General features: G+C 38.1%; 2 protein-coding genes across 6 annotated transcripts in view; one reads left to right on the top strand and one right to left on the bottom strand.

The window, feature by feature from the left end:
- Positions 1–14947, top strand: part of pak5 (p21 protein (Cdc42/Rac)-activated kinase 5) — a 52168-nt gene that overhangs the window by 14482 nt on the left and 22739 nt on the right. The window contains exon 1 of one of the 5 annotated variants that reach the window (XM_055185520.2): positions 8553–8690. The exons of 3 other annotated variants lie outside the window; for them this stretch is intronic. The gene's annotated coding sequence lies outside the window, so the exon portion shown is untranslated. Of the gene's footprint in view, positions 1–8552; positions 8691–12082; positions 12295–14947 lie in introns of those variants that run through there. One more of the 5 variants, XM_055185521.2, reaches the window with a different exon arrangement.
- On the bottom strand, positions 2584–5443 carry LOC129429055 (uncharacterized). Its single transcript, XM_055185528.2, has 5 exons — positions 5284–5443; positions 3940–4598; positions 3564–3652; positions 3309–3480; positions 2584–3045 (listed from the first exon to the last, which is right to left on the bottom strand). Exons 2-5 carry the CDS (start codon positions 4582–4584, stop codon positions 2887–2889), a joined length of 1065 nt encoding a protein of 354 aa, XP_055041503.2. The 5' UTR covers positions 4585–4598; positions 5284–5443; the 3' UTR covers positions 2584–2886.

Raw genomic sequence — 14947 nt, 5'->3', positions numbered from 1 at the left:
TCATAGTAAAGAAAAAAGTAATTCAGAAAGCATCTTAACCCTTAAAAGAGGTCTTAAGGTCAAAATTGTTAGGAGCACGGACGAGGACTTTTAGGAGGCTCAAGAGTTTTTTTAGCAACCGGGAAAGTGGACAAAACGTGAAGAGGGACACAAAAAATTTTGCACACAATGCAGTAAGTTAATAACATGCAAAAAATTAGATCGTGTAGGAATCATGTTTGTGAGACATATTAATATAAGATATTATCAATAAAAGTAATAATTATTAGTAAAAGAAATAAAAGTAATCACTACATTAACTACAGTAACTGATTCGGTAACTAGAAAAAATGCAACTATGCAGCAAAGATGATTTAGGTTTGTTACAGACGTCTATAAGCAAAGTAATCACACAAACTTACAGAACCTTTATTTCCTATTTAATACGTTAAGTATGACATTAACAGCACTAATATATATTATATATATACTTATATAAAAAAATTCTACATTTTTATGTATTACATCAGAGTTACTCTCAGATCAGTCCCGAATAGCTCTTAAGCTAAGAGTCCTATGTAAAAGTTTTTAAGCTAAATTATGAGTTTTCTGAGAGGACTCTTGGAATCTTTATAAAATGCGGGCCGTGGTCTCTATACTGTGATGTCATATGCTGATAGATCTGCGCAGTGCTGCTGAAGTTAAACGCAGTCCAGTGTAATGAAAGAGCGAGAGATCGATCTCCAGAACAAAATTAAAACTACAAGACGACGTTCAGTCAATGCGGATCAGGAGGAAGGATTTAGATACAGTACAGTGTCACACAGAAAGTCATTTTAATTCAGTTCAATTCAGATTTTTACACGTTTGTTGATATTTTAATCGCTATAGTATTTTGTCATTTGATCAAGCACAAAGGTTGTGTGATTATCGCCTCCGCTGTCACTGCAGGTAAAAAACAAGCATTTATTCATCAGTTTAATGTAATGTTGAACATTTAAAGTGAGCCACAATCTCTGTTCTCATATTTTAACGTATATGCTGATCTTTGAAGTTCATGATTAAAACTGAAACGTGTACAGTATATACAGTATATCATATGTGTGATGTGTTTTTTTCAGCTGATCTCCGGCTCGACCGAGTCTTGCGTCCAGCAGCAGCAGGAGGTTTTGTGGGACGCTTTGCTCCGTGTGGGATCAGAACTGGATTCAGTCCGCGCGTCTGGACCTGTGATGGTTGCGGAGGGAAAGATCACAGTGGCATTACTGGAGCAATACTCGCAACTTCTGCTGCAGTCCGTAGAGAAGAAACTTCATCACAACATGTAGCTCTGTGTAATCTTCTCCGTCTTTTATTTGATTTTAATACACGCTTTTAATTTTTATAACCGTGTCTCAACAAGAATGAGATCTTTACATTTGTTTTACAAGTTGTTTGTGATGTGTGACACACTTAGTAAATTATGTTTAGTATTTTAAGATCTAACCATGACCATATTGGGTACCCATTTCTATATTTCATGATTTCTATGGACATTTTATTTATTTATTTATTTGTTTGTATTTATTTATATTTAACTGTTTGATTTCTTCTGTTGTGTGTCAGATGTTACACCACAGATTTCTTACACAATAAACTGAAAAAGAACAAGAATATAAAGTAGTTTTGCTCATGATTATTGGTTTATGTTAGGAATAATTGACGACAGGCCGTTGAATTAATCAGAAATGCACATGCAAGGTGGAAATGCAGCATGACGTGAAATCTCAAAGTCAGTCGACTGGTGAACAAGATGATAGTTTGAATTCATGAAAGTGGTTTTAAATGAATTTGAGATGGTTTCAGTATTTGCTTTGATCTATACGGCAGGTAAAATAAGAATTGTAATCAATACTTTGTTCAAAAGCTTGTGTTGGTAATGAAAGCGTATGGAGAAACGAGTCGCATGCATTGCTCAGCTGTGATTTTGACTCTTCCTCACAAATGCTCTTCAAATCTCTTCTGTGAACTCTGACCTTTAGTTCTTTCTATAGATTTTCAATTGGATTCAAGTCAGGTGATTGGCTGAGCCGTTCTAGCAGCTTTATTTTTTTTTTCTGAAACCAATTGAGAGTTTCTCTGGCTGTGTGTTTGTGTTTACTCATCATGAGATGTTTCTTATCTGATAGGCCATCAGTTGGGACTGCAGCAGCTGCTTTTATTTGCACTAATAAGGGGCAGGATAGTTTTTTATTACTGACTGTTTTGGCTTCACCTTTTCTTCAGGGGTCCAATACTTTTGCCTGTGTCATTTTACATGATTACCCATAACTTAATTTATGGAGATCTATGGTTACCAATATCTGAACATTTTATGTCAATGGCACCTTCCGAAAATGTGTTTGTTGTATTTAGGTGAATATTTAGTTTGTGTTTAACTGTCAGGGCTATTCAAATCTTACACTGGAGGGCCGGAGCACTACATAGTTTAGCTCTATAGTTTCCACTGCTTTCCTGAAGAAAAACTCAATCTTATCTTAGTTAATTGCTCATCCAGCTTTACTGTATATCATTATCATTGTACTGATGGAAATGCTTACATGTAAACTATTGAGGTCAACCCGCGTTACTCAATTTCAATTTATTTCTGTAGTGATGCATTGTTGCAAAGTGGCTTTACAGAAAACACACGGTATAGAAACAAGGAAAAAGCTATAATATTTATTATTATTATTATTGCAAATCTCCTGTAAACTATACATTAGCCATCCATCTGTCTGTTTACATAAAGAGCAGTGTTATATATTAGATGTATAAATGAATGTTAAGTCAAAAGGAGATGTGCTGAGCTGCCAGAAATGTGCATTATTTTGAACAAAATCTCAGGGTCACACATCGAGTCATAAATGAAAACTCTTTTCAATCCAATCAGGGCAGTGAGTCGAGGTTGACTGATGTCAGCGTGACGTCATGCAGGATGTTGAGGCGGTCGATCTGATTCACTTCTATGATGCGATGCTTAAAGTTGAAGACGGGCGTGTTGTTCACCACGACCTTGAACTCCGTGACTGTACAGAGAATCTTCATCTACAGAGGAGATCACATGAATTATTCATTCGTTAACGAAGCCCTGAATCATTCTTCCACACATCTACTGTAACAGTGTTAGGGTTAGAAATGAAGTCTTTGATTCGCTCAACGCCATTCGTCTACGCCGACGGGTTTATGTGATGTGATCCCTTCTTGGGCTCTCCAGGTTCTTTTGTCCCACCAATAAATGGGAAACGTTTGAAAAGGTTTTTCTTGTTAGGAACGGGATTGCGGAGTAAAAACATCAGCGTGTCGTTTACCTCGAAGTGATGTCCGGGTGTGAAGGGGAAAGGCGCAAGCAGGTCACGCTCCTCTTGACCCCAGCGCTCGCCCACCTTATGGTTACGCACGAGCACCGGTTTCCCACCTTCACTGAACCGTGGGTTGATGTGAAGGGCGATGTCGTTACCGCGCAGGAACTTAATTGTGAACCTGTTGGAAAAAGAAACATAATTAACACGCTCTGCATAGACAAAAGAAATAGATTGCTGTTAAACACACGTGCGAACACTCACATTTTAGCATCGGGTTTAATTTGACCTCTGATCGTCAGCATCAGTTTGTCGTAGATGCCACGGGGAAAGTTCATGTTGAAGGGCACCGTCTGAAACATCAGAAACTCTTCAATAACAGAAACATCTATAACAAATATCAAGAGAAAAAGTCAAGAGTGGCGTGAAGTTATGCTGCTTAACTGTTCTGTACCCATACGCTAACGGTTTTATGCATTTTTTTGGTTTGTAATGGTGTGGCCATATGTATCGCTTGGCTGCTGCTATGCTGTTTATAGTTATATTATCCATTGCCAAATCGTCTAAACACTTTATTTGGCCTGCACTCTATCACCAAATCATTCTGGGTCAGTTAAGCACAACTAGTGTAGTGTCTTACAACAGGAGCGGTTGATGGTGCCGGTGGCCACGGCTGCAGCGCTCCACCTGTGGGGCCTTGACAGGGCCAACCCGGTTGCCCAGGATTACCATGCCATGCTGGGTGGACGGGAGACGGTAGGTAGCCTGATGGGACAGGTAGTTGTGCAGGTTGGGTTGGTTGAGCAGGTGTGTTTGGTTGAGCAGGTGGGTTTGGTTGAACTGGTGGGCTTGGTTGGAATGGTGAGCTGGGTTGAACTGGTGGACTTGGTTGGAATGGTGAGCTGGGTTGAACTGGTGGACTTGGTTGGAATGGTGGACTTGGTTGGAATGGTGGACTTGGTTGGAATGGTGGACTTGGTTGGAATGGTGAGCTGGGTTGAACTGGTGGACTTGGTTGGAATGGTGAGCTGGGTTGGAATGGTGAGCTGGGTTGGAATGGTGAGCTGGGCTGGTTTGTCAGAGTTGTCTGAGAATAGGGCCAGCTTGATTGAATGGGTTGAACTGGCCAAGTTTGTGGGACTGCTGTACCGGCAGTCATGGGCCACGCTGGCTGGTTGGGTTGACAGGGCCAGTAGGGTTGAGTAGGCCACACAGCACCAGGTGTCTGCTGAACTATTTGTGGATAACCATTGTTACATTGCTGACCAGACGAAGGGCAACTCATGGCACCTGTGAAGACTAGAGGTGTATAACAGCAAATAAACTGTCAGCACATGTTTAAATGCTTTCAGGGGAAACTTTATATACTGTATGATTGTTTATGAATTACATCTAGCAACATACAAAGAGGCTATATATACTGCACACATGACAAATTGTAATGAGATGAAGGGGCTCTGAATGCACTGCACATACGGTCATATATCAGCATTTATACCACGGGGTCTGTTGAATGCTTTATTCTAAGTGGCTGAGAAATGTTTCACGAGTGTTGATTTATTTTTCGAAGAACACTCACCTGACCTGTCAAAAGTCTTAAAATAACCACCAGAGCAATTGACTCTTTGAATAATATGAAAATAATGCACACCCGTGCCGCATTTCCACATTGGCTGTGCATTCATTTCATATAATTCAATTTGCCTGTTTAGCTGCTGCTCTCACACTTAGAGATTATACAGTAATGTACGATCTGTGAATCTTGTTTTCGAATGAAAATCTCAGAACAAAGCAGAAGAATCTGTCACATTTCAATCTTAAATGACATCCACCATCCAATCATAGCAGTAATCTAACGCCTATTATACTCTTTCACCGCTTCATAAATCTGAGGAAAAGAAATACTGGCTATTAAAACAAATGCAAACCTTTAGCAAAACCGTAAGTTATGAAATAAATAAGAACGAGTTTAATATGACAGTACCTGTGAAGATGATGTGCAGAGGATGAAGACTGAAGAGAAGACAGAAGAGAAGAGAAAATCCTTCATTTATATCCGTCTGCTCCTCATGACTCCCGCTTGTTTATTCACTCCCAACATTCCACCTCATAATTGACAAACCAGACAGCAGAGGAATTTGCGTCTGACACAAAAACATTACATACAAACAATGATACAATGATTTTATAAAACCCATTTTATTTTATGAGGACCCTACATTAAATGAAGTGTTACAAACCACTGCTCTCACATCAGTCAAGTACTGTTTAAAGATGTATATCACAAAGACCAAATCAAACGTTAATCAAAGGAAAAATGATTGTAAAAATGATAATGATTACAAACATCATTTTAATGACTTCAAATGTAACTTTTAGCTGTACTCAACCAATGTAATATATAAAAATGACCTGTAAGAAGGTGCTTGTACTCATTACTTGTTAAAAAGTGACAAATATTTACAATTTCAATTGAAACGTTTCAACATTGTACATTATTGGGTTGGTGATTTGAGTTTCTATAGACTAACAGTAGCTCATTGTCAGAGGATTCACAGGATCACAATACTTCTTCTTGTTCATTATTAGATTTACATTTCCACAAAACAGCCATTTTGGCAAACGCAGTTATCAGTGTTCAATGCAGTAAGCACGATTTTTGTGAAGAATTACATTATGATTTGAGTTTATTGATTTATTAAACACATTTATCTGCTCATGATTCTCTTCAGGTTTATAGGATGTTGCTGGAGAAATCCTAACGTTTAAATGTTAAATAGCTCACACTTATTATGTTACCACATGATTCCTCATTGGTGCATTAATAAAGCTCTTATGATGATGAGTTGTGTGCTGTGACTCACTGCACAGAAACATGCGCTGTAAAGACATAATGCAATTATACAACATTCAGCTGCTGTTTTCACATTGTGTGTGTGTGTGTGTGTGTGTTTGTGTGTGTGAATATTATGTGTGTCATGTGCAAACAAACATCATCTCAACAACAAGCATCACACTAATGCACTACTTTCCACATGTTCATATCACACATGCGATCATTTCTATTCAACGTGGCTGAACAAATATATTTGTGATGAACTTTGACATTAGCACACCAGCAGTCTGTAGGGTTTTCCAGTCAAGGGACAATGTGTAAAAGTATTTTATTAATCAAAATCAATGTCTTTATTCATAAATATGTACAAATGACCTCTGCCAGTGATCTGACTTTTCTTTGTAAGCTTAGAATTACTCCTCTTTCTTTACATTGAACGGGTAAGTCAAGAAGGCTTCCATGTCGTTCCGCCATATTGATAAACTAAAATAGCAGAGAGGGACAAAAAGCACTAGCCTACCACAATGTGTTTTCATTCAGAACACATGAACCAGCAGAAACGGACATGGAGATCAGCGATTACATAACGGCTATCGTAGTTGCAACACGCATTTGGAAAAGCGAGGCGCTAGAGAGCACTATTCGTTTGAATGCAAAATACAATTTCACCACTAGATGGGGAAAATCCTACTTACTATCCCTTTAAAGCATTAGGGCAGATGTTATCAGTAAGTGTAACTGTGACAGTGCCAGGGGTTAAATGTAACAGTCAATGAAAATGTTAATAATTATATTAAACTTCAAACACTAGACAGATTATGGAGAGCTTTAGACATCATTTCTACATCATCGTATGAGCAACAGCGTTTATGTATATTAGGGCTGGACACTATATGGCGTTTTAGTGTCTACATCGGTATGATCTGATATGAGCTTCCTTTAAAACAGAATGCATGTTGCATGTTGTGCAGCTGTATCACAGGAAAACCCTGTCTTTACATTTTATTTTCATTATACAGTGTTTTAATAGATGCGATTGTGACATTTCACAATGACGCTTTGACTTGCAGGAAACATTTCTTCCACTTACTAGAGCCGAGATATTTGTTGGATATCATCATTCTCCTCATGTCTTGAGTAGGATATAACACATGACACATGATGTCAAATAAATATGGGCTTGTTTCAGAACAACACTAAGACTTTAATGCACATCTCCATGTGTTTGTCTGATGCCCTTCAGTGTCACATTAAAAACACACCACAATCTGCTCATAAAACACATATTTTACAATTCAGACTGTTCAAATAGCCCGCGCATTGCATTACATTACATCACAAATGCCATCGAATCATTTCTTTAGCTTTATTTCTATCTACATTCAATATTTTTAACTTCCCTGTAGCTCAGTTGGTAGAGCATTGTGTTAGAAGTCTCAATTTGAATTGTTTTTTGATTTATAAATGTTTAGTTGCCGAGAATCTTGATTGTCAAGACTAAAACAATGAACTCTAACCTTTGTAGATATAAACAGAAATAACAATGAATAAAATTAATAACTCACAGTAGCTTATAGCAGTACTCATTTGAAGAAAACCTACAATATGTTTCTCACGTAACAACAATAAGATGGACAATGAATCAGGCCTTCGTCTAAAACGATGGCAAAAGGCAATTTAGTTTTTCATATAACTTATAGTATAACTATGTAATCATTGTGAATTCTCATTAAGTATCAACATGCTAAATATTGATATCTCTTAACTATTAATAGTCTGCCAAATAATGATCTGACCCAACTGTTTAGTCTTACCTGTGAAATGTAACGTAATTCCCTGATAGTTGTTTTGAGGTGTGTGACGGAGTTAATGGTAATAAAGAAGTTAATTGACACATCTAATATGGCGGCGCCGTTGACCTACAATCCAGCAGTCAATGCGCGGTCTCGTTATAACTTTAATGTCTATGCAAATATCGCACATAAAACAAGCATGTTAATAGTTTACTGAGGTAAGGTAAATGTAAGTAAAACGCGTTGGTGACAATTCATTGAGCTACATCAAGATTAATCGTGTATTTAACAGTTCACTGAGGTAAACTTGTAGGTATTTTGGTTCAATTGTTATCGTATTAAATGATTACTCTGATATCTAGGTAAAATTAGACCAAAATAAATTGATAAAAGATTTTTTTATTTATTATAACATCTCTAGGCAACATTTAAAAGGAGGTATTGTGGCGACGAATAGTCCAATAGCAAAGCCTTTAGGTGTATGACACGTTACGTTGACGTCCTATCATCAGTAACGACCTATTGGCTCATGAATATTAAAACGCAAACCTTCTTCATAGTAGGATAAGAGAAGTGCTGCTGTCACGCGCTGTGATTGCCAGCAGCCCGGATGTAGCGCGCCGCGCAGCATCAATCCCGGAGCGGCTCATAATAACATGGCGCGGAGAAGCACATAACAGTGTTTGTTTCCTCACCACAACATTCCCGAGAAGCGGCAGAAATCACTGCGAGGAAATGTGACGAGCTGACGAGCGGGAAACGGTGAGAAACGCATCTTTCTCTTCTTTCTTTGCATCACGCCGTCGTGTGATTGGATGTGATGATGATTATATTGCAGCGTAATGCAGATCAGGGTTGCAACTCTCATGCATGCGTTGCTGAAACGGCCCGTGACGGATCTGCGTTCGCTTCGGCTCGCGGGCCTTTGACGCGCCGCGTCGCGCCGCCGCTGTCCGTGGTGCTGAAGCGCATTCAAGGCATTCAACGCAAATATGAATGCACGAAACATCGACGACGAATGAATGTGACTTTGTGTAAATGTATGTGGTCACTGTCACTGTCGTATGTGGTCACGAGACGTTCATGTGGCCTGCTGTCACTCTTCAGCAATAACAACATTCATTCATATCATAAAGATGCCCTCAGTATTACAAGCAATAGAAATGTTGTCTCAGCTGAAGTAATGCGCATTATAGATTTAATAATGTACCTGAAACATTGAAAGCGTGCAGTTCTTACCTGATCTGACCTTTAAAATGACGTTTGTTGATTTGGTTAGGATCTGTGATCTAGAGTATTCCTGCGGTCTATATATAAACAACATACATTTATAAATATACATTAAACATATCCATGACTGTGACAAGAACATTAAACACAACGGGTCAACATATACTAGTTAACACTTAAACGCTTCATCCTATTATAGTCTGGTTCTAGTTCTAGTTCTGTTTAATGTGAACACACAAACATCTTATTCTTGTATATTTTGTCCTTGAACGTAGTTTCATTTGTCCTTGATGTTTCGCTACTCTGCTGTTTAATGTTTTTGCAGAGTAGCGAAAGTTTTAAGAACATCATAATTCTTTAAGGTAAATGAAAATTAGCAGTTTGCTTCAGTAGTCTGGAGTAATTTACAGAATTACAGTAATGAGAAAAAAGTGAGAAACTAAAAGTACATGAAAGGTAATATTTTATATATATGAAATATATATATGGAATTGGAATTTATATTTATATGAAATTGCAATCAGCAGTGTTTGAAAGGCACAAGGCTGAAATTAATTGTGTTTTGAATGTGTGGTTCACAGTTTTGACAGCAGTGTGTTAGCATTTGAACAATGTGCTGTAAATCCACAGTGTTGTGCAGGTTGTGTTTAAAGTCATGAGATAAGTGTGTAAAGTTTTGAAAACTGTGTTCAAGCAATAAAAAACAAACTAGAGTTTGGTCCACATGAACTGCTGCTGTGCAGACTGTAGTTAGAGTTTTGCACATGTTTGCCAGTTGTGCCCACTGACGTTTAGCAATCGAAAAAAACTGTAATACTGCATGTTGTGTACTGGACTATATACTGTCGAGCTCACATCAGCACACGTGTGCATTCACAGAAAGCCGCTCTGTTTTGATTGTATTACATCTTATGTAAAGATACTCGAGGAAGGGCTATAAAAACATGAGCAGAAGAGGAAAGAGGCTTATACTGTGTAAGAATGCTTGAAATTCACAGGTGTTAAGTAAACACAGCAGGTCACAGTCGTTCTAGACTCTTTGGTGCTTGAAATAGCAGCCGCTCATCAGCAAAAGACATCAATGCTTCAGTGTGACTCTGGAGGAAGTGACATCACAGTGATAGATTCACATCTAACAATGAAGAAGAAATTATTGACTCTTTGGCTTATTTATGATCATTTATTCCTGCCTCACAAACAGAACTGTGATAGTTCCTACAGGTCACTCACACATTTACAGTAAGAGAAAGTCTTTTAGTTTGGATTGGACTATAGTTCATGTCAATGTGCAGCAGTTGTGTCTCTCCACACTGTTTAGAGGAAATGTTTGCTCTTTTGTTACTGATAAACTTCATGCAGAAATGAGCTGTGACTGTCAAAGGTGAGCTCTTCACTATTGTTTATATGAATTTATTATTCAGACCTCTACAGACAAGATCTTACATTATTCACTTGATTAATAGAAGCACATTGCACTTGAAAAAAGTTAATTCACTCAAGATCTTCAGTTTGTTCATGAACCTGTGTGTGTGTGTGTGTGTGTGTGTGTGTGTCTGTGTTCATGAGCATGCGTTATGTAGTCCAAACACCAAAGGCAAAATGAGTTGTAACGTGTATCACTGCAGGCGATGTAACCACAGCGCTTAAACACAATATAAACGGGTAAATGCTGTAGGAAAAGACACAGGTAATACACACATAGATGATTTATATCTTTATTTATCTAAGAAGGATATACATGTTTACACATTTAAAGACAAATAAAGAATGGTGTGTTGTGTTGTGGTTTTTGTATTGTGATTATATAATAATAATATTAATAATAGTAGTGTGTAAATACTTTATATGTATGGTTGAAAAGAGACTCTTTGATGTATTCTACTGCTGAACAGATAACGACACAGCAATAACAAATAAACAACAAATGAAGAAAAAACTGTGACAATAGTTACAATAAATAGTTTACATAGACATAGATGGTTTACATGAATAATGTATAATTATTGACGTGTTTATTATGCTATAAGTGTCCCCATAAACTAAATGTTAGTTTTTCATCGATTAAAGACTGCCAACAGTTTTATGTGATGGTTTGTGTCAGGGACTGAAGTAGGTGAGGGGAATACAATATACAGTTTGTACAGTAGAAAATACATTTGTCCCTGTAAACCACATATGCCAACAGGTCTGTGTGTGTCTGTCTGTCTGTCTGTGTGTGTGTGTGTGTGTCTGTCTGTCTGTCTGTGTGTGTGTGAGAGAGAGAGAGACAGAGAGAGAGAGAGAGAGAGAGAGAGTGTGTGCGTGTGTGTCTGTGTGTGTGTGTTGTCTGTCTGTCTGTGTGTATGTGTGTGTGTGTGTGTGTGAGAGAGAGAGAGAGAGAGAGAGAGAGAGAGAGTGTGTGCGCGTGTGTCTGTGTGTGTGTGTGTGTGTGTGTGTGTGTGTGTGTGTGTGTGAGAGAGAGAGAGACAGAGAGAGAGAGAGAGAGAGAGAGAGTGTGTGTGCGTGTGTGTCTGTGTGTGTGTGTTGTCTGTCTGTCTGTGTGTATGTGTGTGTGTGTGTGTGAGAGAGAGAGAGAGAAAGAGAGAGAGAGTGTGTGTGTGTGTGTCTGTGTGTGTGTGTGTGTGTGTGTGTGTGTGTGTGTGTGTGTGTGTGTGTGTGTGTGTGTGTGTGTGTGTGAGAGAGAGAGAGAGAGAGAGAGAGAGAGAGAGAGAGAGAGAGAGAGAGAGTGAGAGAGAGTGCGTGCGTGCGTGCGTGTGTGTCTCTGTGTGTGTGTGTGTGTGTGTGTGTGTGTGTGTGTGTGTCTCTGTGTGTGTGTGTGTGTGTGTGTGTGTGTTTCAGTGACAGTCACCATGTGGACTAAAGACAGCTTTGTGTTAACTGACTATAGCAGCTGTCTCTCTGTTCACATGTGGGGTGAGACAGGTTGGGTGGGGCAAATGTGTGTGTGTGTGTGTGTGTGTGTAGTGAGGCTGTGTGTGTGTGCACATGTTGCTGTAGTGGAAACACAGGGTGGAATTGTTGGTTGTTGTGGGGCGAGACAGACAGCTGGTGTCAGAGTCTGGGGTGATGAAGATGATGAAGATGAAGATGAGGATCATAGCTCAGCTTACATGAGGATTAATAAATCTGAAGCCAGGTGCGTTTGACTTTACAGAAGTTTTGTTTTACTGTAATGTTGCTGTAATCAGACAGCTAATTGAAGTTTTGTTGCTCGCCAGTGAAAGTGAATGAACATTTAATGCTTGAGGATGATTTTATAAAGAAGCTTACAGTAACTGTGAGTTAATGTAAAACTAACATTGCTTTGTAAGAAACATTCATATGTGTTTTTACTCTCTGAACATTTTCTAGTTGAATATGGCAGCAGTTTGTGATTTTCGTGTGAGCGACTGAAGACTGTTGTGGTCTAAATATAATCCATCGGCAGTCAACATATAAACGTGTTGTTGCGTGTTTGTGATATGAAACTTTAGAGCTGTTGTATAGATGTAAAGACCTGTAAACAGAAGTTGATGGGTTTAGTTGAGTGTTATTTAGAGAGCAGGATCATTGCACGAGTGTATGTGGGGAATGCAGTGATATCTCTGTCGTTGTGAATGGATGCTGAAAATAGCCGTGATCTCTAAGCGGGAAGCAGCGTTTGTGTTGGGTCTGTACTGTAGAAGCGTGACTGACGCGTGATTCGGCCAATAGAAACGCTGAGCTTCTGTTTGTTTGTACATTTCATGATCTGTGTTTTTACTTTCTGTGATATCAAAACAAAAAAACTTTCAGCATTCGTGCGCCGTACGGGTCGTTCCTCACATAAGGCCGATAGCTTTCTCTAGTCTTTGTAATCCTATTTTCAAGTTGTCACTTCTTATCTAGGTTATTTCTTTCATTAGTGTTATGAGTTCTTACTGAGCGCCTCCCGCCGGCCCGTGATGCCTGGCAGACCCTGCAGAAACCTCTCTCATTAGTTCTCATGTTTCTCCTTAAAGTTTTAGCTTTGTTAGGTGTTGAAATGGATATTATTTAGGTATTAACCAGAAAACACAGACACTTGACCAGGGGTGGGCAGACTTTTATTACTCGAGGGCCACATCACGTTTTGAAATAAATGTGAAGGGCCGCATACTATGATTGAAAAATATAGCTTTATTTATTACAACATCAACAATCACTTATTACTATACTATATATATCTGTCTCTTATCAACCATTCACTAATAAAAAAACTGTGGACACATACAGTTATATATACAGTTCTGAAGAAAACAGATCATAGTACAGTCTGAGTAATAGATTTAGCATACTAAGATGTTTACAATCATCACCATAAAGAAGAGTAAACATAGTTTTATTACTGTAGTAACTGTGTTTTAACAGATTAATTGCCATTTGTATTATCACAGTTTTACAACAAATAAAACACCTTGATAAGACAGTAGTAAAGTTGTGGTTACAACAAATAAATAAAATGATGCTTAATGCATTTTAAGAATGCTTCATTTTCTGAAAGGCAAATCATTTCATGTGCATGGTAGACAATTATTACACCTCATCACCATGATGTTAAAGAAAAAGGTAAGCAGTTATTGGTCCCTAAAAATGTCAATACTTGGCAAATAACAGCTTCTGTCTGATGTCCATTCTGTTTAAAACAGTCATTCAAACATCATTCATTTATCTTTCTATTTTGTTGCCGCTCTTGTGTGCTAGTTTTACAGTTGTGTTTTTATCTTTTGGACATTGTTGGTATTACAGCAAATGAGTCATTCTGGACAAAATCCTACACTGTTAATATAATTATAAACTGCATTACATGCCAGATTAATGTGCCCAGCGGACCACATTTGATCCACATCTGCACTTGACCAATAGAGTAGAGAGGGCTGATATGAGATGAGATGATTGACAGCTCAACAGAAGACAGAACACACACACACACACACACACACACACACACACACACACACACACACATACACACACACAGAGAGTTCATACAGTACACCGCACTGCTCTTGTTAACCGCCTCCATCCTCCTCCACATATATGACTCTATCTATTGGTCCTTTACATTACATAATATAATCCAGGATTGTAATGTTTTCCTCTGGACACATACAGTACAGTATTGATCCTCTTTGAGATAATATTCAGGTATAATTATCATCATATTTGTGTATCAGTTTGTATATAATGAGATGAGGTCTCATATAATTCTGTAAGTCCTGTATGACTATGACTGTGACTCTTGCTCTGTACATGTAAAGAAGAAGGAGTTTAGTTCCCTACAGCTAACCGCTAATTGTGCTAGATTAGTGCTATTGATTAATGTTTGTCTTTGATGATAGTCATCCTGACAGAAACACTAGTATCAAACGAGCAATTTCACTTCAAAATGAAAGAAATTCAATTACGCTACATGAGATCAATTGTAGTGTTGTGATTAGAGAGTTGAGCTTTTAACCTGAAGGTCTCCTCATGAACGGGTTACCATCTTTGACCAGCATGTCACTTTTACTATATTTCATTGTTTTAGTCATTATGAGATGTATCTGAAAGAGTTTCTGCAGTTATACAATAACACAACTGTATGATAATGTGAGTCTTTACTGGAAGTGTTTTTAATAATCATATTTCTACTTTATTGATGTTCCTTTTATTTAAAAATAAAAGGTTTAGTTATGGGGAATATGTGTGCAGTTTACTATTTTACTGCATTGCTGTGGTTAGGGTTAGGGTTAGAGAATCTCTCTGATGATGCTTTGAATCATCTTTACTCTCATTCACTCACTCACTTT

This window comes from Misgurnus anguillicaudatus, chromosome 18 (genome assembly GCF_027580225.2).
Source record: "Misgurnus anguillicaudatus chromosome 18, ASM2758022v2, whole genome shotgun sequence".
NCBI classification, from domain to species: Eukaryota; Metazoa; Chordata; class Actinopteri; order Cypriniformes; family Cobitidae; genus Misgurnus; species Misgurnus anguillicaudatus.
This window is presented reverse-complemented; position numbering and strand designations above follow the sequence as displayed.

Coding starts and splice junctions, on each gene's coding strand:
- LOC129429055 (XM_055185528.2), bottom strand. CDS start 4,584: ATGAGTTGCCCTTCGTCTGGTCAGCAATGTAACAATGGTTATCCACAA. Junction 3,653..3,939: donor CACCATCAACCGCTCCTGTT/GTAAGACACTAC, acceptor CTGATGTTTCAG/ACGGTGCCCTTCAACATGAA. Junction 3,481..3,563: donor ATTAAACCCGATGCTAAAAT/GTGAGTGTTCGC, acceptor TTTTTCCAACAG/GTTCACAATTAAGTTCCTGC.